This window comes from Phoca vitulina, unplaced genomic scaffold, assembly GCF_004348235.1.
Source record: "Phoca vitulina isolate PV1807 unplaced genomic scaffold, GSC_HSeal_1.0 scaffold13, whole genome shotgun sequence".
NCBI classification, from domain to species: domain Eukaryota; kingdom Metazoa; phylum Chordata; class Mammalia; order Carnivora; family Phocidae; genus Phoca; species Phoca vitulina.
This window is the reverse complement of record NW_022589716.1, coordinates 42491657-42517193: the sequence shown is the minus strand read 5'-3', so window position 1 is coordinate 42517193 and position 25537 is coordinate 42491657. Positions and strand designations below refer to the sequence as shown.

At 41.4% G+C, this 25537-nt stretch overlaps 2 protein-coding genes across 3 annotated transcripts in view; one reads left to right on the top strand and one right to left on the bottom strand.

The window, feature by feature from the left end:
• Positions 1 to 14807, bottom strand: part of IFT122 (intraflagellar transport 122) — a 69003-nt gene extending 54196 nt beyond the window's left edge. For both annotated transcript variants that reach the window (XM_032411975.1, XM_032411976.1), the window contains exons 1-5: positions 14581 to 14807; positions 7362 to 7428; positions 5790 to 5874; positions 3601 to 3679; positions 1373 to 1449 (exon numbers count right to left, since the gene is read on the bottom strand). In XM_032411975.1, the coding sequence (XP_032267866.1) occupies positions 1373 to 1449; positions 3601 to 3679; positions 5790 to 5874; positions 7362 to 7428; positions 14581 to 14621 (349 nt within the window). In that variant the 5' untranslated portion in view covers positions 14622 to 14807. The remainder of the gene's footprint in view (positions 1 to 1372; positions 1450 to 3600; positions 3680 to 5789; positions 5875 to 7361; positions 7429 to 14580) is intronic.
• A 93-nt stretch (positions 14808 to 14900) lies between these two features.
• On the top strand, positions 14901 to 23485 carry MBD4 (methyl-CpG binding domain 4, DNA glycosylase). Its single transcript, XM_032411973.1, has 8 exons — positions 14901 to 15196; positions 16224 to 16454; positions 16854 to 17683; positions 20070 to 20144; positions 20222 to 20356; positions 20989 to 21138; positions 21637 to 21740; positions 22654 to 23485. The coding sequence occupies exons 1-8, from the start codon at positions 15099 to 15101 to the stop codon at positions 22729 to 22731; spliced, it is 1701 nt and encodes a 566-aa protein (XP_032267864.1). The 5' UTR covers positions 14901 to 15098; the 3' UTR covers positions 22732 to 23485.
• Positions 23486 to 25537: the final 2052 nt, after the last annotated feature.

Sequence of the window (25537 nt, the reverse complement as noted above, 5' to 3'; positions counted from 1 at the left end):
CCAAGTGCAACATCAAGCAAGCTATTTGTTTCCCCTTCCCCCTGGTCCAGAATGCCTCCCCCAAATGTTTCAACCTGTGCATATCTTATCTATGCTCCACTGAGCCTGTCTAGAGCCTCCAGTGGAGGAAACCTCTCCCTCCTGGGTCTCCCTTAGCACTGTTTGCCAGATCATGCTCTAGATGCAATCCCATGGCCTAGGTCCAAGCCCTGGTTCCACCACTTATCGGCTGGGCAACCTCAAGTGAGTCACCGAACCACTCTAAGCTCCATTTTTTTTTCATCAGTGGTGTGAGAATGAGAATGATACCTGACCTCAGGGGTGGTCATAGAGCTCAAATAGGAATTCATTTTAACTCTCAGCACAGTGCCTATCACATCTTAAACATTCAACAAATATTATTATTATTATTACTTGATGTTGTATTTTTACAAATTCTACCTCCCCACCTGCCCCAAACCACAAGCTCTTTGAGGACAGGGATTCTATTTTGTCTTCTTTTTTTTTTTTTTTTGTAATTATTTTGTCTTTTTAATCACAAAAGTAAGCACACAGACCAGTGCCTCACATGGAGAAAATGCTAAAATTTTTAATGAATGACAGTCACTTTCCCTTTTATTTATACAATGTGCTTTCCATTATATTCTCTCTTTTGAACCTCAGAACTCTGTCAATGAGATGAACAGGGTAGGAACGTGTTCATCTGAGATAAGGACAGTGAAAACACTGAGAAGGGTTACATGGCCTCTCATTCCTCGATAATGCCTGTTCTGTTGTACTCAGCAAGGAAGAAAGAACGGATGAGCTGAAAACCAGAACTGACCTTGAATAGAGATAACCTAAAGGCCTCTGCTCGCTCCCCCCCACCTCAATGGCCATTTCACTGGCCTCTCCTCTGTGCCAGCACCATGCCAATGCCATAAATGGGGCCACAGTGAGCATCCAGCACCTCAGGAAGGACAGCTACAGCCAGTGAACAAGTATTGGTGACACGCTACACAAGAAGCACAGTTGAAAGTGAAGAATTTCACACACACATGGATGTTTGGGAACACAGAGGCGGCCATAATGACCTATTCCTGCCAGATGAGATCGGAAGGCTTCCCAGAGGCGGCAACACCAAGTTATGCCTGTGCTCTCCCACCCTTACCATCTCCCTCCCTGGGGCCCTTCCTGCTGTCTCCCAGATTGCTTACCAGACTTTGTTACCATTCACTCTCTTGGTTTCTACATAATTTAAAGAATAACTGCCAGCCTCCCCTCAGCCATTGAAGGGAGGGGAGTAGCATTAACTCTCTCAGGATGAAACAACCACCTTTTTTGCCCAGATTTTCAGTAATTCCAGGACAAGACTTTGGGAATCAGAACTTACCAAAGTCACTGGAGGAACAAGATGCCAGTTGGTGGGTAACAGGGTTGTAGGAGACACACTGGATAGAATCATTGTGTCTAAGAAGTAAACAACTATAGATTATTATGCAGCAAACCACAAATGTTTCAGTGGCTACAACTGAAGGTTTTATGATGAGCCCACAGTCTCTCTGACTACACACCATAAGCTCTTATGCAAGTGACCAACAAAAAGCACAGGGATGAATTCTCCTGCCCTGGATTGCCCCTCACCCATCATTTTCATCTCTCAGACATTACCCACAAGACTGGCCTAGCTTAAATGCTACCTCCTCCAGGACGCTAGGTACCTCTGGCTTGTGAACTGATAAGATAATGAAGTAAAGCACCTAGCCTAGCAACAGGTACACGGGTGATGGCTGTTACTTATTGCTTTGTGGAGGCCTGGAAATACAGGATGGAGGTGCAATGAAGATATTACAGGCCAAGGGGCGCCTGGGTGGCTCAGTCGGTTAAGCATCTGCCTTCGGCTCAGGTCATGATCCCAGAGTCCTGGAATCGAGTTCCGAATTGGGCTCCCTGCTCAGCAGAGAGCCTGCTTCTCCCTCTCCCTCTGCTGCTCTCCCTGCTTGTGTGCGCTCTCTCTCTCTCCTGCTCTCCCTCTCTCAAATAAATAAATGAAATCTTTAAAAAAAAAAAGATATTACAGGCCAAGATCTGGAAACGTGGCAAATCCTGAGACAACAATGAAAGATGAGTAAGTCACGCACCACACCTGGCCTCTCAGCATCTGTTTTATTTATTCCCTTCTGGGTAACACTTCACTTATAACCTCATTCATCGTTGATTCATTTATTCAGTCATTCAAAGTTGTTGATCTGTATACCCACGTTCATAACAGCAATCAAAATAACCAAGAATTGGAAGCAACTCAATGTCCATCGATGACGGATAAATGGAAAAACAAAATGTGCTATATACATACACTAGAATATAACTCAGCCATAAAAAGAAAGGGAATTCTGGGGCGCCTGGGTGTCTCAGTTGGTTAAGTGGCCGACTCTTGATTTCAGTTCAGGTCATGATCTCGGGGTCCTGGGACTGAGCCTCATGTTGGGCTCCACGCTCAGCAGGGAGTCTGCTTGAGTTCTTTCCCTCTGCGCCTCCCCCAACTCACTCGCTCACTCTCTCTCTCTAAAATAAATAAATAAATCTTAAAAAAAAAAAATGGAAGGGAATACAGAACATGCTATAATATGGATGAACCTAGAGGACATTATGCTAAGTGAAATAAATTAGTCACAAAAGGACAAATACTATATGATTCCACTTATATAAGGTACCTAGAGAAATCAAATTCATAGAGACAGAAAGTAAAATAGTGATTGCCAGGGGCTGAGGGCCCAGGGAATATTTGTTGTTTAATGGGTATGGAGTTTTAGTTTTGCAAGGTGAAAAGAGCTATGGACGTTTTGTACAACAACATGAATGTACTTAACACTACTGAACTGTACACTTAAAAGATGGTTATGATGATAAATTTATGTTATGTGTATTTTACCACAATAAAAAAGAAAAAAATCATTTGCTAAGTACTAATTATGGGCCAAGCATTGTACTAGGCACCAGGAACACAGGGGTAAGCAAAAACAGATGCAGTGTTTGCCTTCACGGAGTTTATAGGCTGATGGGAGATATCACTCAATCACCAGAATAACTGTAAAACTACAATTGTGAGAAACGCCAGGAAGAAGACCTGAGTCTAGAGGACCAGAAACAGCTTCACAGAAGAAGTAACATCTGAGCCTGAGATCTGCAGAACAAGTAGGGATTAACTCAGTGGAGGAACAGGGAAGAACATGAGCAGAGCCCTTACAAAGAGGAAGCCTGGAGCACAATGACCCCAGGTTTCTGTCTGTTGAAACTGGGTGGATGTGACACCAATCCCTGAAATGGGGACATTAAAAGGGGACAGGTTTGGGTGGGGTGGAATCTGTGGTGTCAGATTAACTAAACTGAGCTATATGAAAACTCTTAGCTCAGTGCTGGCCAGGCGAGGCATGCTCAAGAAATGTTCATTCATGTATTCATTACCCAGCTTTCCTATATCTACCATATACTCCTACAACTTAACTTCAAGTTCAATTGCAGAGAAAAAAGTTCTTCCTAATATTATTTCCAAGGGGCTTTTGCTATAGTAACTCAGTAAGAATCAAACCAACAATACTGTACACCTAAATGGTTACTTACGTGTACTTCAGAATGCCTTCCAATTTTGAGGTCCAGATAATAACGCTTTTGTCAGCAGATCCAGAAGCAAAGCGTTTGCCTAAAAGTGTTTTAAAAAGAAAACTGTCACATTTATTGTAAACCAGCATTTCCCAAAGAGTATTTCTTAGAAAACTAGCTCTTTAAGGTAACTAATAAGTGTCAGCTGTTTCTCTACTTCTTTTTCTTATTAGTACTGGATGGCAGTCAGGAAGTTTGGGTTCAAATTTTGCTTTGTCTGGCACTGAGTAAACAACAATGTATTGAGGGCCTACCACATGCTAGGTATCATGTTCTGTGCTAAGGATTAGGTAGTGATTAAAGCACACATGATCCCTACCTTCACAAGTTTAGTCTATTGGAAAAAGAAGGCGTTAAATGAAATTAACCCAACACAAATATAATGTGCTAAGAAGTGAGTCCTAGGAAAGAGAACAACTGGGGGACCTAATTTAGATGAGGGAAAGGATTCTCAGGAGGAGAACCTTCAGTTGAGACCTAAAGGATGAGCAAAGCTTAGCCAGGTGCAAAGAGAAGCTAAAGACCTATCCACAAGGTCAGAAAAGATATGCAAAGGCCCTGAGGTAGTAAAAGCCTGGTATGTCTGAGGGGCTGAGAAGCACCAGCATGGAACACCAAGGGCCAAAGGGGATGTAGGTGGAGGATAGATCTCTAGGAGCTTCAGGGTCATAGTCAAGATCTTGCTCTTTATCCCAAAGAAAAAGGCTTTAAGCAAGAGCAACAAATGAGATTTTCATTTCCACACTATTTGGGCTTTATGAAAGAATGGGACTAGAGAGAGGCAACATATAACAAGTAATTACTTCTTAATGACACTGTTGCAAGTTTACATGTTGCTTGGGATTTCACTGTACATCCACTCAGCCATTCTCCTAAGTGGCAACTTTCAATTTTTTCCTTTTTCCTCAACTCTCTGACACCTCCCTCCCCATCCTCACTCTGAGGTGATGTTGCTTCCTATTTCACTGAAAGAATGGAAGAGAATTTCCATTAGACTACTAATACCACATGCCTCTACCTGCCAGCCCTTGTGGCAACACCCTCTACCTTCCACCATGTCCCATCTAAGTCCTAGATCCCATCTCCTCTTGCCCACTCAGTGACTCTGTTCTGACAAGTCCTTCCCCTCTCTCCTACAGCATCAATGTTTCTCAAATTCAACATGTCCAAAACTGAACTCCTGATCTTCCACTGTAAGTATCTCTACCTGCAGCCTTTCCCATCTCAGTAGAAAGCAACTCCAATCTTTTCAGTAGCTCAGGTTAAAATCTTTGCAGTCACCCCTGCCTCCTTTCTTCACACCACACACACCATCTGTCAGGCAATCCTATTGCCTCCACCTTCAAACCATATCCAGAATCTGACCACTCCTTACTACTTCCTCTGCTCCCACTTCTCTCAGAGGTCTGAGCCACCATCAATAGTGTTATAAAACTTGCCTGGATGATGCTTCTTCACTGGTCTCCCTGCCCCAACCCTCGCCCCTTGCAGGCTGTTTCCAAAACATCAGCTAGAGGGATCCTTTTAAAATATAAATCAGATTAGATCTCTCCTCTGCTCAGAAGTCTTTAGTGGTTCCCTATTTTCACTAAGAATCTAAGTCAAAGTCCTTATGACAGCCAACATGATCTGGCCACCCCATCCATACCTGTTACCTCCCTACCCATATCCCCTACTGCTCCCCCTGATTCTCTCTGCCAAAGCCCCTGGAAGGCACACTCTCACCTGAGGGCCTTTGCAATGGCTTTTCCCTCTGCGAGGAGCTCTCTTCCCCTAGATGCCCACTATCAGAATCTCACTGCCTCCCACCCTCAAGTCTTTGCTCATCTGTCCCTGTCTCAATAAGCCCACCCTCACCACCCTACTCATTCCTGTACCCAATCCCCTGCCCCACCCAACGTTCTCAATTCCCCTTATGCTGCCCTACTTTCAGCATACTGTTTAATTTACTTAATTATCTCAAGCACCTAGAATACTGCCTGGCACATAGATGGCCCTCAATAAATATTTGTTGACTTGAATGATTGAATTGAAGCCCAAGAGACTTAACTATCTTCTGCAACTACAAGTTGTATTAAGGAGTGACTAAGGAGAAAAATGAGCAGCTATGACACTATTACAGAGAGTGTAAAATCAGAGCAGACTCTTACCATCCTTTGCATATGCCACACAGTACACAGTATCTTTGTGTCCCTTTAGGGGCTGAAGTAAGGTGCCATCAGAGGTGTCATAAACCTGGCAAAAAAGAGACAGAAGTACAGGGGCGCCTGGGTGGCTCAGCTGGTTGTGTTCGACTCTTGATTTTAGCTCAAGTCATGATCTCAGGATTGTGAGATCAAGCCCCACCTACTACAGGCTTAAGATTCTCTCCTTCTCCCTCTGCGCCTCCCCCCATTAAAAAAAAAAGAGAGAGAGAGAGAGACAAAAGTACAGATTATCCACATGACATCCATTAGTTAGAATTCCTGCAGGTTGCTGCTATTTTTGTTTATATAACAAAATATTTGTCAATATTCTAAATTTGTATCAAGTAAAAACTACACTGAGAAACCAGAAAGAACGTGAGAGAAGTGGACAAACCCAAAAAGTAGAGGTCCTAACTCTGTGAATTACATGTCCAGGAACATGCCATTAATCCTTGAGAAATAGAAGTTCACTCTGTGGAACTTCTCTACAAAGTTCACTCAATGTATGTGAATTTGGATATATAACCAATCAAGCTAGACCCTCCCCAAAAAAGCTAGCACACACAAAGAGCCATCTACAACATGATTAAATTTTAGTACTAGCCCTGCCCCTAAAGGGATGTTTCATATCTGCTATCAAGAGTTTGAAAGTCAAAGACCTGAACTCTGGGTTTGCAAATCAAAGGACATATCATAAAAACTAGCTGTAATTTGGATTTAGGATATTTTGTAGCACTGTAACATATATAAATATGTGGAAATTTAAAAAACACACTGAGTAATCAAGGCAAAACTCTCCAGAAATGGTTAGTGTTGGAGAAGATAACCTTTGAGAAAAAAGTAAAAGGATTTGCATTGTTTACCCTGGCGAGAAGTCTGCAGAACAATTTAACCAGGGTTTTAAGATTATGTAATTACCATACAGAGAATGGAGATTAGTCAGTCTGCATATCTCGAGACAACAGAGCAAGGGGAAGTGGACTTACGTAGGAGGAAGGAGAGATCATACAAAGGTTTTTAGGTCAAACATAAAGAGTTCTCTGAAAATTACTTTTATATATTGGGATAGGTTCCAGAGGGAGCTTATATTCTTTGAAAATATGAAAAAAGGACAGCATCCATATGGAATTATTTAGGTAGGCCAATGCCTAAAAGTTGGGGTCAGGCTATCTGGCTTCTCAGGGAGGGGGCCCCTTCAGTCTTGTTGCTTGAATTTTTCAGGAGGACAAAATGTGAACTGACACCAGTCCATTTTCAAAGGCATTTTGATTAATTGTTTTCAACTCTTTCATGGGTGTCTCAAAGTAAAAAGGGAAAGATTAATGACTCCAAAGGAGGTATTGTTCACAGGTTCCTATCTGATAGACAGTTTACTTACCTGTTTTAAATAGCCCATTTCCTTCCCTATTAAAAAGTAATGACTGGTTTTTCCGCCCTTGCCTTTTTTATCTTAAAAAAAGGGGGTCAGATTTCAGAGCATTTACAAGAGGGAGAGGGAAAAAAGCACTTAAAAAGGAAACTCAGACACAATCCTACCAGTAATCTGTTTCCTGCAGCCAAAATCAGTTGCGTTCCATCGGGCTTAAATGCGAGGTCATATATACTAAACAGGAGACAAGACAAGACGAAAGGACAATTAGGAATCAAAATGATGAGGTCTGCTAATGGCCAGGAAAGCAAACTTTATTTCCATTATGAAACACTGCTTGTGTATGAGGGAGAAAAATAATGGCTAAGAATTGCATTTGGTTGCAAATTCCATTCAACCACCACACCTTGGCAGCCCATTCAATCACAATTTACTCGGCAGTTAGCTTTACGTCCCAATTTCTACTTGTCCAGAAGCCAGACGCCAGAGATGATTCAAAGGGTCAACAGTCAAAGGCACTAACTCTTCTATAAAGGCTAGACAAACTGAGGGCTACTAAATCCACATGTCTCTGACAATTGGACATTTGTTAAAATATCATTATTATTTCCAACCAATCAGATACTTAATGAATGCCTCTTAGGTGCTAGGCAGTTACAGATACAAAATGAGTAAATCACAGTCCCTCCCTGCCCTCAAGGAAATTACCATCCAGTTGGAAGATGTGACTCAGACACATTCACAAAGAACTACCACATGTCGTCAACTCTGAAGCATACATTTTTTCACATGTTAACATCTCTGAGGTGGGGATGTGTCTTATAACTGATGATGTGTCAGCTTAACTTGAAAGCATTTTTTGCTTTCTTAGTGGTATATAAAATAATGGTATTTTACAATCAGTGACCTCTTAGATTAGATGAAATACAGAACAATACTAAGTAAAGGTTTTAGGCAGAATTCAAAGGAGGAAGACGCAGTGTTCTGATTTGGAGAAAGGATGAGAAAAAGCTTCATGAAGAAAACAGTACGTGAAAAAAGTAGGGCTTTTGAGACATGCAGGAGGAGATCTGAAGGGGGCAGCATTTCAGGCAGAGAAAACAGAACAGGGGCGCCTGGGTGGCTCAGTCGTTAAGATTCTGCCTTCAGCTCAGGTCATGATCCCAGGGTCCTGGGATTGAGCCCCATATAGGGCTCCCCGATCAGCGGGAAGCCTGCTTCTCCCTCTCTCACTCCCCTAACTTGTGTTCCTTCTCTCGCTGTGTCTCTTTGTCAAATAAATAAATAATCTTTAAAAAAAGAAAACAGAACAAGCAAAGACATGAAGGTAGGGAATAGCAAATAATCTAAATAATCGAATTTGACTGAAACATTTGACTCTGCACAAGGCAGTAGGGAGAGATCAGGCTAGAAAAAGAGACTAGAGCAATATTACAATGATTCTTGAATGCCCTAGGCAGAGGATTTCGTTAGTTCAGGTGACTCTAGTAAGAATGTGCTAGACAGCACTGCCAGGGCAGCCTATTGTAAAAGTTTAGCATGGGATAAATTTACCTGATACCTGTAGTAATCTAGAATTATAGACCCTGGGGAAGAGTACTTGGAACGTGTTCCAGAGATACTCTTGCTGAGCTCTTCAAATTATTATTATTATTATTTTATTTCATCTTCACAATTCTGTGAAGTAAGAATTATTACTCAGTTTTGTAGTTGAGCACACCATAGCTCAGAGAGGTCAAGGATCTCACCCAACATCATACAACCAACAAATGGTAGAGCCAGAATTTCAATTCAGGTAAGACTCTGGAGTCTGTGCTATATTGCCTTCCACTCTCTTGAAGTATTGTCAAATATGACAAATCTCTGTTATCCTTAGTACTTGAACAGTAACAATGGCTAACATTTATTAAGCACATCTATTTACTGTGTGTGCTAAGTACAATTTAAATGCTTTACATGTATTAGCTAACTTAATCCTCATAACCCTATACCCGTTTAGCAGATGAGAAAAATTACGACCCAGAGAAGTTAAGTAACTTGCCTGAAAATAAACTGCTACTGAGTGGAGGTAGCACCAAAATTCAAACCCAGTCTGGCTCCAAAGCCCAAGCTCTAACCACTGTGATTTGTGGCCCTCATTTTCTTTTTTTTTTTTTTTTGTTTTTTTGTTTTTTTGTTTGTTTGTTTGTTTGTTTTTTGTTTTTTTTTTAAAGATTTTATTTATTTATTTGAGAGAGAGAGAATGAGAGAGAGCACATGAGAGGGGGTAGGGTCAGAGGGAGAAGCAGACTCCCTGCCGAGCAGGGAGCCCGATGCGGGACTCGATCCCGGGACTCCAGGATCATGACCTGAGCCGAAGGCAGTCGCTTAACCAACTGAGCCACCCAGGCGCCCTCTGGCCCTCATTTTCATTATTATTAGCATATGCCATAGTTGACAAAATAATTAGCAATAGTTTCCACACTTTATCAATATGAAAAAAAGAGGCATTACATGTAGAATTCAGAAAGTTTTTTATATAGGCTCTGTTGACCTCAGAAGCTTCCTTTAACAAAAATAATTCTTAAAATAATAACAATAATAACTCTTTGCATATATTCAACAGCTGGCTGATGGAGAAGCTGGACAAGGGTGGGCATCCCTCTTGATGGAAGCAAACACAGACACTGAGTTCTTCAGCTTCCTCCCTATTACATGGTAACAGATCTGGGCCTTATCGTTTCCTGCACTTTCTTTCTCTGAGCCTAGGGGAAAGTATACTTGGTGTGTACCACAACATGAGAAGCAGGGCAGTAAAGTGAAAATTAGAGGGACCTGGGTCCTGAAGAACTGATGTCCTGTTCGAGCACTCGTCCTCACCTACAAAGCAAGACTAGAGAGCTGCCCTCCCACCTCTGGGTGCATAGGCCACCTTGTGCAAGCACCTGACACCTGTGGGTTGCTATGATGAGGTACCAGATTTTGGAGAGAATCTGTACCTCTTTTTTATAGTCATCCTTGGTCATGTGGCTTCCTTTCTGCATTGTAGATAATCTAATCTCATTAAAGTGGTTCTTGTGGGGATCTTCTTCATAAGGATCATTTTGGGTTGCATTCTCAGAAAACCATTTGAGTGTCTGATTTGGGCCAAGCCTTAAACTGTCTTACTCTCAGATGTGAAAATTTTCTCTAAATGTCTTGAAATTTGCCTTCCTAAAACATAATGCTCAATTTACCCCAATCTAAACTCTTAGTGCACTTAGGATCTGTATAATTCATTGTAGCTCTGAATTATATTACCTTCTATATTTCACTCTTGTTTCAAATACTATCTTAATTATAGTCATGTATGCATTAAGGGCAAGGACCCTATTTTAGACATTTGTGGGCCCACCATGCATGGCATTGTCCTAGACACAAAATGAATATAATCGACAAACTATTTGATCTTGAACCCCTCAGACTTTAATTACATCATGAGACTATGAGACGGAATAAAGGAAACCTCATTTAAAATGGAGTCCAGAGGCCAGAAGGGGGAGCTCTCATGGTGTACTACTTGTTGGCAGCCCCCTGAAGAACCAACAGGAAGAAGCCTATACCTTACCCTAGATAAAGGAAGATTTTTCTCCTTGCCCAGCAACAGCCCAGCCAATGAGAGACTGTCACAACTCAACCAACGAAAAGCCACTACACTCTGAACTCCCAGTTTACTCCAATGAACTTTTTGTTTATAATGGCTCCTCCCAACTTCCTTACCCCTTTCCTCTACAAAAGAGTGTTCCTCTCCTTTGTTTCTGGAACTTGCCTGTGTTTCACCGTGGCTTTCTTCTCCTGAATTGTAATTCCTCTCCTATTCCTGAATAAACCCACTTTGCTGGTAAAATAACTGGCTGTTTTATTTTCAAGATTGAAAGGTCACAGAAACTCAGAATTGGGAGACCCTAAAATTTGTCAGGTAGTCCAGTTCCCCCACACAGCAAGAATTCCCTGTAGATGGCCATCCAACCTCTAAACACTCCCAGGATTGGAGAGCTCACCAGTCTGCAGGCAGTTTATTGTACTAGAGGATGGCTTTCTCTCCCCATCATCTTATCTCCCCCTTTTAAGAGAAAGATACACTGTCAAATTCCACTGCAGAAAGACAGAGGGCAAATCCTGCAAATTGTCCTCTGCCAAACTTGTGCCCACCCCACTGTAAATTGAATTCCCAAGGTGCCTCTCCAAATTCTGCAAAATCTGGCCCCAGCCCCAGTTACTTGCTTTGAATCTTAGGCAAATTATGTCACCTTGCTACTTCTCAGTTTCTTCATCTGTAAATGGGGTAACAATTCCAACCTCACAGGTTGTTGTGGAGATTAAATAAAATAATGCACGTAAACACTGTCTGGCCTATAGCAAGTACTCAGTAAATACTAGCTGGTGTAATTGGAGGGTAATAGCGGATGCTGTCCTGACTGGAATAAGGCAGGCTAGCCAAATAAGGCATCATGGTTGAGATAAACCTAGAACAGTGCTTTTAAGGAAGAAAGGAGGGAGTTCAGGGACACCTGGGTGGCTCAGTCATGATCCCAAAGTCCTGGAATCAAGTCCTGCATCAGGCTCCTTGCTCAGCAGTGAGTCTGCTTCTCCCTTGGCCTGCTGCTCCCCCTGCTTGTGCTCTCTCTCTCTGACAAATAAATAAATAAAATCTTTTTAAAAAATAAAGAAAAGAAAGGAGGGAGTTTGAAGAAGAATAAGAGAGCATTTGGGAAGGAGTTTTGGATAGGAAAATGGAGTTTTCAGCTGAAGTGGAAAGCATAAATTTAAATGTTAGCAAGCAGAGGGTGAGGGGGGAGGATAAGCAGGACCACCTAGTTAAGTGCACAATCTGATGTGGAAGGGAACTGGAAGTCAATCTAGGGTTATGGGAAGTAGAATAATGGATCACAGCAGCAGGACTCAAAAAAGAGAAATCCTGCTACCATGTGAAGTTTAGACTGGAAGTCAAAAAGCAGACCAGGAGACAGTGGCTGGTTCAGTTGTGGAGGACTAATCTTAGACATCTGAGATCTCTTAGTTCCACTATCTATTTTCTTAATAGTTTTTGTTTTATCTTATTCTGGGCTTCCAGCTGGCATATGTACCTGCCATCAGGATTGCTGGTCTGTAGAATCCCTATAGTCCCTAATCTAGTAAGTTGTTTCAAATCTATAATGGGCCCAAACCCAAATAATCAATCTAAACTCATCATTCATTCACTCACTTATTCTTTTATTCACTAATACATCTATCCATCAAATAATCACACCAACCACTGATTTGTCTAGGTTCTGGAATATGCCTTAGAAATGAAGAAGAAGTAGCCATTGCTTTTAAGGGGTTTATAGTCTTCTGGGATAAACAGATGCGCAAATAACTCTTTAAACTAGACAGATTCTAAGTACCACAAGAGAGGAACGAACAAAATTCTATGCCAGGGGTTGAAAACTGGGAGCAAATCAGGCAGTATCTGGCCAGCAAATGTTTTGTTTAGCCCACATGGTGTTTTATTTCAGTTTTAGATTAGTTGCCAACACTTAAAAATTAGGGCATTTCACATAAAAACCCAAACTCATAGCTTCTGGTAAAAACAGGAAGATCTGAGCACACTAGGCCAAATTCCTGTAGGGTGGTAATTGGCAGGAGCTGAGCAACAGCTGCCCTTTTTAGGCAGAGCATGAGCTCTCTCGTTTGCCACACTCCTTGCCACTCCCTTTTACTCTCTGACATGAAAGTCAAAGGTGCTAGTTATCAGCAGCTTGTGGTGGGTACTTTCATAATAGAGTTAAGAAAAAAGTAAAAAGAATTCTTTAATTTATTTTTTAATTATTATTTTTAAGGAGGCTCCATGCTGGGCATGGGGCCTGAACGTGGGGCTTGAACTCAGGACCCTGAGACTGAGAACTGAGCTGAAAGCAAGAGTCGGGCATTTAACCAACTGAGCCACCCAGGTGCCCAAAAAGAATTTTTTTTAAACTCAAATTTCTATTAAAAGTAGAAGTGACAGATAAACTGGTAGGGCTATATGTTTCAAGAAAAGTGGGGTGCAGAATAGCATACTACTCCTAGGAAAGACAATTCCTTGAGTTTAAGATGCAAATAAACATCTCCCATTATATTGCCTGCCTGACTCCTGCAGGCATTTGGGTTTGCAACCTCTGTAACATGAGGAAAAATTAATGTAGTAGCTAACAGTATTGGCTTTGGAGTGAGGAAAAAAGCTGGCTCCACCACTTACTTGCTGTGTGACCTTGGCAAATTAGTTACCCTCTTTGTGCTTCAGTTTCCTTTTAAGTAAAAGAGAGGTAATTACAGTAACTAGCTCAGAGGGCTGCTGTGAAATGACAATGAGATAAAAGACATGAAGTTCTTAGCCAGGGCCTGGTGTGTAGAAAGCATTAGCTATTACTAGTGCAGACTACAGAAGAGGGAGAAACCATATCCGAAGGGAACATTACAGAATGTTTATAATTTCAATGTAAGGAGATGAGGAAAGAAGGCATGCTTTCTGACACAGACAAGAGAGGGAATGTTAAAGGTCCTATTCCACTGGCCAAAACAGAGTCTGCACCAGGAAGCTGAAAAGATCAGCTTGCAAGATTTTTAAGGTCAGGCTGAGGGGAACTATCCAATAAGTCAGTATTTCCCCAGATGTTTCATTGTATGATGGATTTAGCTGGTAAAAATGGAATACGACATTAACATCGACTCGTAAGGCGAGAAAATCATTCTCTCTTGATTCTCTTTCAAACCTTCTAATTAAGGATAGGAGAAAAGTCTTGCTCTGATGCTATTCACCTCAAACACCTCTTGGACCACACTTTCTAAATATCCAGTTCTTCAGGACAGTAGACAAGAGGCTTAAAAGCTTCCTAGGAACAGTATCTAGCTACAACTTAACACCGTTTTGTTTCTCCCAACTTTGAGTTTCGCATTTATCCCACAGCAAGTGATACTGACGTTCAAATATGGAGCAATAAAGTTTCCTTGTAAAATCATAAAGTGTAAAATCATATTTGAGTGAAAATCAGTGAGACAATTCAGAGAAAAACGCCAAGTTTATGTGCATGTGACAAAAATTGTGACGTTTTTGACAAACACTGTCGTGGGTAGTAAGATGAAGCCACGACGGATTCTGTGTCAAATCGCCTCGACAGGCCACTACCTCATCCGTGGTAAACCCCCTAGCTCCCTCTCCAGGCCTCAGTTTCTCCATCCGCAAAAGGGTGGGAGGGCGACCCTGCAGTTGCTTAGACCTAGTGTTCAGGTCCTCAGCCCGGGCCGCAGGCCCGTTGCCCCTGGCAACCACGGGGGTTTCCGCCAAGGTTCCCGCCATCCCCGCCAGCGCTCGGCCTCCCGCTCCTCCCGGACTGCCCGGCTCCTCACCACTGCTCGGCTTTATCTCTCCACGTCAACACGGCCCTCATCGCGGCTTCCCTCACGCCTCAGGCCCCTCCTCCCGCCTCAGCAACAGGCCCCACTCTGCCAGCCACTTTGGTTACCTGCGCTACCCCTGGCAACACACATGCGCAGTGAGCCTCGTGCGCGCGGCCAAATTCCGAGTGCGCAGGCCTAAAAGGCAGGGCTAGGAAAGGAGCAAAAGCGAAGATGGAACGGAGCCTAGGAGTCTGCGCAACTAAGGCGCGCGCGACTGGTCGGAATGGGCGGAGGGCGGTACGTCTTCCTCGACGAAGGATTTGATTGGCTGAGCCGTGAAAATGGTGGCTGTGGACAACTGGGTGGCCGGAAAGCTGTTGTGGAGTCTGACAAGCTTTCACCACTTTCGGCTCTTGATTTCAGCCTAGCGTTCTGAGCTGAAGAAGTTTTCGCATCTGATTCTGCTCCGCTCCTCGGGCGTCGCACCCTCTCGGCCATTGCTGCTGTCGAAGCCCCCCCTGAAGGGCATGGCTGGGATGGAGAATCCGAGCCTGGGGGACTGCGGAGCTGCCCCCTCGGTCACCTCCAGTGAGCGCTCAGTGTCAGACCGGCCTTGTGACCTCCGGCAAGTTATAGTCCCCTTTCGGGACTCATTTTCACCATCTGTAAAATGGGAGCGGGCTGGGGTGCGTAGAAGGTGGATGGGCCTTTCTAACCTAGGATCGACAGATCTCGAGACCCACAGGGTTAGTTACTTGGAGCAGTGGCTGTAGCTCAGGAACTCTTCCAGTGGGTTCAGTCAGTCCTGGGGTGCATCCTGCTTCGTTAGCCGGAATGACGAAGGAGCTGGAAGGAGCAGAGAGGTTTTGTGCAAGGGGTGCAAGGAGAGGTCAGCTTGGGCTGGAGGATCCTAGGAAGACCTTGGAGGAGATGTCATGTTAAGCAGCCAAGGGTGCCCCCAAAATGGGTCCTATAAGAAGTTACAGAGGCGGGGTGCCTGGGTGGCTCAGTCGGTTAAGTGGCTGCCTTCGGCTCAGGTCGTGATTCCAAGGTTCTGGAATCGAACCCCGCATCCGACTCCCTGCTTAGCGGGAAGCCTGCTTCTCCCTCTCACACTCCCCCTACTTTTGTTCCCTCTCTCGGTGTATCTCTCTCTCTGTCAAATAAATAAAATCTTAAAAAAAAAAAAAAAAAAAAGTTTACAGAGACAGCCACAGGCATGTATCCTGTGGCCAGGGCCTGGTGCGTAGTAAGCATCACTTATTTGGGGAGAAGGAGGGTGTCTCACTGACTCTTCTAAGCAGTTCTGTTGATCCCAGGTTAAGAGCTCATCTATTGGTTCATATTTTTAAATTTATGCCAAGTGTCACCAGAAATTTTTATAATAGCCCTGTTCAGTAATTAACAACAACAAAAAGTTTCTAGGGAATAGCTTGAGCTTTTCATTGTGCAGAGACTTCCAACCCTTTGTAACCCATGTTGGAGGACAGGAAGATATTCACATAGCATAAGACTGGTCCATACTGATTTTAATCTCTCCTGTAGTCTAAATTTTAGTCCATATGGTTCCTGCTCTGTCATGGATTGAAATTGAATAAGCAGAGGAAAATAAATTTTAAATGAGCTGATCACTTGTACTTTGTTTTTTTCAGCGAGGAAGATGGTGCTCTGGGATCGGAAAGAGTGGGAGAAGATGAGAAGCAAGTGGTAATAAAAAGCAGCAGTGAGTGTAATACCCTACTGCAAGAATCCATTGCTTCTGCTCAGACTGGTGATACTACAATGACAGAATGCCATAAGTCTGTCCCATGCGGATGGGAAAGAGTTGTGAAGCAAAGGTTATCAGGGAAAACAGCAGGAAGATATGATGTATATTTTATCAGGTGAGCATGCAAGGCCAAATCATTTTATCTAGACAGGTATTGGGAAAGCATCACAGAAATCTTGGCTTTTTTCTGTTCTTACCAGAAATCATTATAGATTTTATTCCTTGAGTGTCACTGGTTAGTTATATCAAGTGATGTGGGGATAAGTACATATATCTTCTGCAAACTGTTGCCCTTAAATTTGTAAATTTGTAAATAATTGTAAAATTATTTTATACTATCATAGAGGAAACTATTTAAAAGTACCACTTTATTACTTTTTTTTGTAATTTTAAATGACAAATACCCATGGCAACATTTGGAAATTATTAATTAAAAATCTGAAATATGGTCCAATTCTTTTTAAGGTCACTTTTATTTACTAGCAATAAGGTTTTTTTTAATATCATTTTCTAGCCCACAAGGACTGAAGTTCAGATCCAAAAGTTCACTTGCTAAATACCTTCACAAAAATGAAGAGACTTCTCTTACGCCAGAAGATTTTGATTTTACTGTACTTTCTAAAAGGGGCATCAAGTCCAGATATAAAAACTGCAGCATCGCTCCTCTGACATCCCAAATGCAAAATGAAAGTAATAGTTCAAACCGGAACCTCAGGACACGAAGCTGGTGGAAAAAAGATGTCTTTCCTCTACCAAGTGGTAGTTTGGAATTGCAAAATAGCAGAGGACTGTCTAACTTTAAAGAAGATGAGGGTGTTAATGATGTTGACTCCAGAAAGGTTAGAAAGCCCAAAGGAAAGGTGACTATTTTGAAAGGAATTCAAATTAAGAAAACTAAAACACGGTGCCGGAAGGGTCTTCCAGATTCTGCTCAAAGTAATAAGAAAAGAAAATCTGAGTATAAAAAGGCAGATGCTGAAAGTGAACCTGTTGTGCAAGAAAGTCAGCTTGATAAAACACTCTCCATTTCTGATGCTGGAGCAAGCAACAAGACCCTCAGTGTAACTAGTGAAGAAAAGAGGCTTGGAAAAGAACAATCATTGGGTTCAGGATCAAATTTTTGTTTTCAACAAATAACTTCTGGCATCATAAACAAATTAAGTTCAACTGAAGAAGCAGAACACAAGAATTGTGAGGAAACCTTTTTAGAATCTGAGGAAATAAAAGTAGAAGTTGGGGAAAGGAAGGAACATTTGCATACCAACGTTTTAAAATGTGGCTCTGAAATGGACAACAGCTGCTCACAAACCGAGAAAGACTCTATTTCTGTGAAAATATGTCAAGGTATTCAGAGCACTAAAGCTGCTAATGAACACGTGATGAGTTTATACTTCCATATACTATATTTCATGCCTGTACCCAGTTAGGATGTGGGAATAGAACAAAGAAATAGGACTAAATACCAGATACATTGTACCAGTTGATCCTATTACCTTATTTAACTGATCTTCAAACCCTTTCCTATGGCATAGGTGGAATTGGCTGGCCACCGCCTTGCTATACCAGCTCAGGAGATTGTGCCATTTACAGCTGCTATCATCTCTCCCTGGTGCAATAGCTGGGACTCTCCTCAACAGTGCTTTCCCTTCCCATCTTCTTTCCAGCCAGTAATATTACAGCTTTAGGGAAAATGAAACGCTTCACTAGTGAAAAGGTTTGGGGAAGACTCCTTTTAATGCCGAAACGGGTTGAGAATAGTCTGTGTCTACTCTTTTGCACCCCTCCTCTTATTTATTACTGATGTGTGACTTCCAATTTTCAGTTTGTACATATCATAGTCATTTTTATCTTCTATTATAATGTAATGCTTTTCTAAAATGCTTCAGAGCTCTAAATAATTCAAAACTGTATTCACATAGTTCACCTCTTATTTGTAATATGCTCTTAATACAGAGTTCAGAGCTTAGCAGTATTGCCTTTATAATACCTCAGTGAATAAAAAATAAAAAGAAGACCTTTTGAGCAGCCCTCTATTAGTTATTCATTATGCCATTATGGTATAATGAATAACTCCTTTAAAGAAGAAGAAGAATTTTACTTAAAGTCCTGTCGGGAGACAGCCTGGACAAATTGGTGGAGCAGGGGGTTAGACTTGATTTCTGTTCTCAGTTCCACTCATGATTTTATGTCTTTGCTGTGCCTGGAATTCCTTTACCTTTAATAGAAAATGACCATATATACCTAGGAACTGCTTAAGAATTCAAGTCTCTCCTTTAAAGACTTTAAGCTTCTTAGAGCTTTGAGGTTTATGTAGCTTTATTGCTAGTATAATGGACAAATAAAATATTAAAAACATCCTTTTGTGACCAAAACAGAAGTATCCTATTCATCCTATACATAAAGAAGTCTAGTTCTCAGCACAAGATGAAGTACCCTGAGTTTAAGAAGTGTCCAATGGAATTGTAAAGACTTTCCCGTTGGCTTAGTTGGAAATTGAAAAGTAAACTGAGCTTCAGTCTCCTACTAATAAAGGACGCTAGTTAATAATTATTTATAGGAACCCACAGAAGAAATTATCATGTAACACTTAGTAAGAGTACTTTCCTTTGACCTCTTTTTTTACTTTCTACTAGGCTTTGCCTATTCGAACTAGAATAGCAAAAAACAGTAGCTAATTATCTGGAGAGCTGGATACCTGTCCCAATCTATAATTAGTCCCACTTTCATTTGGGGATTGTTGTTTAATTTCTAAGCCTTAGTTTGTTTATCTGTAAAATGGAGGTAATAATCCTTACCAGTCCAGTTTTTCACATCAAGAATATTGCAAAGTAAAATGAGAAGTGAAAAAGATGGCTTCACGCTATATAACTGCAAGGTATTATTAACTGACATTCAAATTTAGAGGGTAAGGCTATGGAGAGTATTAAATGTGATGATTTTAGAAACTTGGGAAGCCTGATAATGCTGGTCAGGTAGTCTGTTATGTTAACTGAGCTTCCCAGTAGATAGTGGTCTCAGTAGTCCAAGGTCCAAATCTTGGTTTTTCAGTAGGTTTTGTTTTGTCTGTGTCCTTTTTTGTTTTTTAAGTGTAAAAATATTCACTGCAGAAATTTTGGAAAATATAAAAAATTAAAGGAGAAAAGAAAAATTAGCAACAACCATTATACCATTTTGGTTTATTTCATTCTAATGTCTGTTTCTCTTTTTTCTTTCTTTATTAAATTGGGATCATATGTAGACTATTGTATTTTCACTTAAAAAGTTAAGGACATGGGGGAAAATATTCATGATATAGTCTCAAGATGTTTAATGACCACATTGTACAAATGTGTCATAATTTAAAATATTCCATATTATTTCTAATTTTTTAGTACTATGAACTCTGAACATAAATCATAGAGTACTAGTGTAACAGAGACCAAAGTTATGGACTTAAGAGCTAGACTGCCTGGATTTGAATTTCAGCTCTGACACTAACTGTGGGACCCTGGCCATGTTACTAAATTTATCTGTACTCACTCAATTTCCTTACCTGTGAGGTGAAAGTAAATAGTACCTAGCTTGTAGGTCATTAGTGGGATTAAGTTGGTTAATTTTTGTAAAGTGCTTAGAATAGTACCTGGCCAGTATTAAATGCTTTATAATAGTAGTGTGTTGTTATTTGCACCCCTGAATATTTCTCTAGACTAAGCCATAGCTTCTATAAACAATGTTCACTATTCCTTTTCAGAAGATAACATTCCACGGACACAAATAGAAAAAAGGAAAACAAGCCTATATTTTTCCAGCAAATATAACAGAGAAGGTATCCCTTTCCTAATCAGAAAATTAGATTTTAAATCTGTTTCAGGTGTTCAGCTCTGATGCAGTGTGTTTGTTTAGCTCTTAGCCGCCCTCGACGCAAAGCCTTTAAGAAGTGGACACCTCCCCGGTCACCTTTTAATCTTATCCAGGAAACACTTTTCCACGATCCATGGAAGCTCCTCATTGCTACCATATTTCTCAACCGGACCTCAGGTTTGTAGATTATTTTCATCTTTATCTTAGAGACAGTGTGATGAGGAAAAAGGGCACTGGATTCATTAGGAGGTCTGGGTTCAAGTTTAACTTTGAGTCTGTGTGACCTCAGGCAAGGACTTTCCCTTTCAGCCCTCAAACTCTTCACCTATGAGAAGGTTAGACTAGATGACATCCAAAGCCTTTTTAAGCACTACAGAACAGATTGTCATTTATTTTCTACTTCCAAACGAGTTTTGGTCAGCAGTGAAAATCAGTTACTTAACATTCCTCCACCGTCTGTCATGTGTAAAAGCATTTCTTTTTCATTGAATGCTTTCTTTAATGTCATTGGCACTTCATATTCCATATGCTTTTATACTAGTTATCTGATGACTGGATTATTTGAAAACTAATAATCAGGCAAGGCTAGGTATCAGTATGATTTAGCCATACTATTAGCCAAATAGCTGATAGATAGTGTTGACTTTTGACTCTGAAGGTGGTTGCCTTTTCAGGTAATGGCTTCTCCTCAGGGGTTTAAAAAAAAAAAAAACAAAAACCCTCTATATGAGATTTCTAGATGAGGAAGTACCTGAACTTAAAAACAGCCCATCTGGAGGCTTGTAATCACAGTTACTTTTACTTCCCAGGCAAAATGGCAATCCCTGTGCTCTGGGAGTTTCTGGAGAAGTACCCTTCGGCTGAGGTAGCAAGAACCGCAGACTGGAGAGATGTGTCAGAACTTCTTAAACCTCTTGGTCTCTACGATCTTCGAGCAAAAACCATTATCAAGTTCTCAGGTACTTTCCTGTATACCCAAAGGAAAGAACATAAACTGCCTATTTAAGAGAGCTACACCTTAAACTTTAATGTCCTTGCATGCTACATTAATCGAGGTCATTCAGCTCAAGCACTGAAGGCATTTAAAAACAGTCTGCTTGCCCCAAACCACAGTCCCTCACTGACCCAAGCAATAAATCTTTGCCCAACACTGGGACAGGTCATCTGGGCAGGATTAGAGGAAGAAGTCAGTGAAGCAGAATGCCCTGTTGACCTTAAGGACTTTGCCTCTGTCTAGTTAGCACAGCACAAAATAATAATGGTTAGTAAGTGGCAGGTGAGAGGTTCAGATGGGGTGCTGCAGGAAATCAGAAGAGAGCCATCAGAACTGGGGTTGTTAGGAAAGACTTTTTGCTGTCCCTTTCTGCCATTCTCACCATCTAGCTCTGCATCACCACATATTTAGGGAAAGTATCTTTCTAGAGGCTGACCTGATCTGTGGGGTGTTGTATTTTCAGATGAATATCTGACAAAGCAGTGGAGGTATCCGATTGAGCTTCATGGGATTGGCAAATACGGCAACGACTCTTACCGAATTTTTTGCGTCAATGAGTGGAAGCAGGTGAGACCCACTCCCAGCCATAACATCTCCAGCATATTTTGTCTCTGAGGCAAAATAAGTCCATCCTTAGAGCTAAAACTATTTCTTGGGCACAGTTTTGTTCCAACCTTGAGGGGCACGTGGTGGCATGGGTCTATTGGCAGCAGGGAGAGGCTCCAGAGATACTCCCAACTCCATAAAGACTCCTTGGTGTGGCCTCTGACTGATCTCCAGCAGTTTGTCACTTCTGGCCCTGTGCTGTCATTCTCATTCATGTGTGGTCTCTAAGCCTGACATGGTTCTCCTCCTGTCACAGTCATACTAGCCTTCAGAAATATACCACTGAAGGAAAGCAGGCAGGTTTGGGCTTGGAACGTATGCTTGTTGGGTTTCTCCTACTGGTCTCAGACTGCTTTTATGGTAACTGGGCCCTACTTCAGCTACCCAGTCAACTGAGTATGCCCTGCCCACAGATATCCAGAGGGTGTCCTGGCAGCGGTGGTACTGCCAGGTGGCCCAGTACACTGCCCTCTTGGTCTGTGACTCACCTTAAAGCATTCAGCCAGTAGGTCTGGCCAAGCCCATCCCTGCTCCACCGATGATTGTGATCTGAGCAATCCATGTAACTCTCAGGGTCTATAACCTCCTTCTGGGAAATGGTATATTAGTACTTGGCTCATGTTATCACCACCCCACATGGTAGGTCACGGTGAAGATCAGTACTAAATTGGAAAGTACTTTGTGAAGGATTACCTTAATGTAAGGTATAGTTTTAAGCATTCATGAATCCAATTAGGCTAAAGGTTATAATTTTCAGGTATGCTATCATAAGGTATTTTTCCCCTACCATACCTTTAAAAAGCCCATTTAAAAAATGTATTTCTGACGAACTTATATAAGGCTTCTGTCTCCTAATGTGTTGTATTTCTTCCAGGTGCACCCTGAAGACCATAAGTTAAATAAATATCATGACTGGCTTTGGGAAAATCATGAAAAATTAAGTCTGTCTTAAAATTCTTTGAAATTTTCAAACTCATTTTTTATACATTACCTTGCACTTGATTCTTAAGATCTCCATTAACCACAACCAACTGCCTTTACAGGTATATAGATTGTAATTAGTCCAACTAGAAATATAATGTAGGTTTTCTTAATGTGTGTAACACTGGTAGATCTTTGCTACTGAACGTACTAGAACATGTTTTGAGATTTTTTTTTAAGTAAATTGTTATTTGACAAGAATCCTAAAAATGTAAATGACTTTTCCAATAATAAAATGTGATTCAAAATTGAAAAAAAAACTTTCATAGGTTCTCAGTAATACAAAGCAGATTTCTGTCATTGTTCCTTAAGGAAAGATTGAATTTTCTGTTCTCTTTCTATAAAAATGGAATTACACAGTTGTTATATAAGATGCAATCGAAGAGTTTACAGCCAAATATGTAAGAAAAGATATTATAGGGTATGTTAGGCAGTTAATTTATATTTTTATATTTTACTTAAAAAAAAGGTAACAATAAGATTCTTTTGTCATCATGTGTACTTGACGACTCTGTTTTAGCATCCATTTGATAACCTGTGAATATCTGCCTGCAGCTTTGTTTCAGAGTGTCAGCTTCTGGCTCATGCATTTTACCTTGACCCCCTTGTGAAAGCTCGAACATTTACCCATCTCTTAACCTGATGGAGGACAGGACCTTTTAAGTTTTGTATCTTTTTTTTTTAAGATTTTATCCATTTATTGGAGAGGGAGAAGCAGGCTTCCCACCGAGCAGGGAGCCCAATGCCAGGGCTTGATCCCAGGACCCTGGGATCTTGACCTGAGCCAAAGGCAGACACTTAACCAACCGAGCCACCCAAGCGCCCCTTGTGCCATTTTTAATACAGGTATTACAATGTTGTAGCTCAAATACTGAAACATTTACCTTAGAAAGAACTCATCAAACAATAACAGAAAATCCCAAGTTGTTAAGTCTCATTTACCAATTGCCATTTTAAGGTATAATTTGAAAATTAAATTGATTGAAGAAATGAAAAATAAATTGTTGGGGGGGAAATCGGAGGGGGAAACAAACCATGAGAGACTATGGACTCCGAGAAACAAACTGAGGGTTCTAGAGGGGAGGGGGGTGGGGGGATGGGTTAGCCTGGTGATGGGTATTAAGAAGGGCGCGTATTGCATGGAGCAGTGGGTGTTATACACAAACAATGAATCATGGAACACTACATCTAAAACTAATGATGTACTGTATGGTGACTAACATAAAATAAAAAATTTTTTAAATTTTTTAAAAATTTAAAAAAGAAAAATAAATTGTTAGGGAAACTACCTTTGTGGTCGGGTGGAGTGTGCTGTAGGACAAGTTGGTTGTTTCCACTTTAGTGAGCTAGTTTCAGTTTTTGGAGAGAGAGAAGGATTTTGACCAGAGAACGGGAAAACTGGCCATATCCCCCCCAACAAGGCAAACATCCACTTTATAACATCCCATCACATCTTTATTTAACAATCCTCAACATAGCATTTACTAAATGCAAACCCTGTGCTTGTGAGAGACACAAAGATGAAAAGGTTCTGTAAAGGGGTGCCTGGCTGGCTCAATCAGTAGAGCATGTAACTCTTGATCTCGGGTTTGTGAGTTGGAACCCCCTGTTGGGTGTAGAGATTACTTAAAATAAGATCTTTGAAAAAAAAAAAAGGTTCTGTAGAGACATGTGATCTCAGGGAGAGAGAAAGGCACACAAAATAATGGAACAAAAGGAGTAAGTTGTAGGGGCAAGATGCCCACACCCTGCAGCTAAGAGTATAGAGGGCCCTCTGAAACGCTGGGCCCCAGCTGGGATTGGGGGCTAAGGCAAGCTCACCAAGCCTAGGACATCAGGTGTGGCTGAATGGCAGGGCCTGCGGTCACATACCCTGGGGAGTATGAGCCTGTGTGGACACAGCAAGGGAGCTCCAGCCGTGGCCATATCTGGCTTTTCTCCTTTGGTGCAGGTGAGGTCGCCTGCCCTCTGTACCTGTTTCCTCATCTCTTTCAAAAGTGATAGTGAGGCTATCACCACTCATAATAACTTTCACAGTTATAATGATTATTGAGTTAATGCATGTAATTGCTTAAACGGAGCCTGGCTTATAAAAGTGCTGTTAATGTGGCAAATAATGCAATATATGTTAAGAAAGAAAAAAAGAAGAATGTAGCAGGAGGGGAAGAATGAAGGGGGGGAAATCGGAGGGGGAGAAGAACCATGAGAGACGATGGACTCTGAAAAACAAACTGAGGGTTCTAGAGGGGAGGGGGGTGGGAGGATGGGTTAGCCGGGTGATGGGTATTAAAGAGGGCACGTATTGAGTGGAGCACTGGGTGTTATGCACAAACAATGAAGCATGGAACACTATATCTAAAACTAATGATGTAATGTATGGGGATTAACATAACAATAAAAAATTAAAAAAAATAAGTGCTGTTAATGTGGCTCATAGGGATGGTCTGAGTGACTGCCTCAGGTTGAGAGGGTCACAAAGATAATGTAATTCGTTGAAGATGGTACCTTATGCAGACTGAGCGCTCAAGTGTTTGTTTTTTAAAACTTTTTATTGAGACAAAATTCACATAATATAAAATTCATCATTTAATCATTTTGAAGTATACAATTAAATGATTTTTAGTACACTCAGCAATGTTGTGCAACCATCATCACTAACTCTAAAGCATTTCCAACCCGTTAAGAAGAAACCCCGTGCCGGGACGCCTGGGTGGCTCAGTTGGTTGAGCGACTGCCTTCGGCTCAGGTCATGATACTGGAGTCCCTGGATCGAGTCC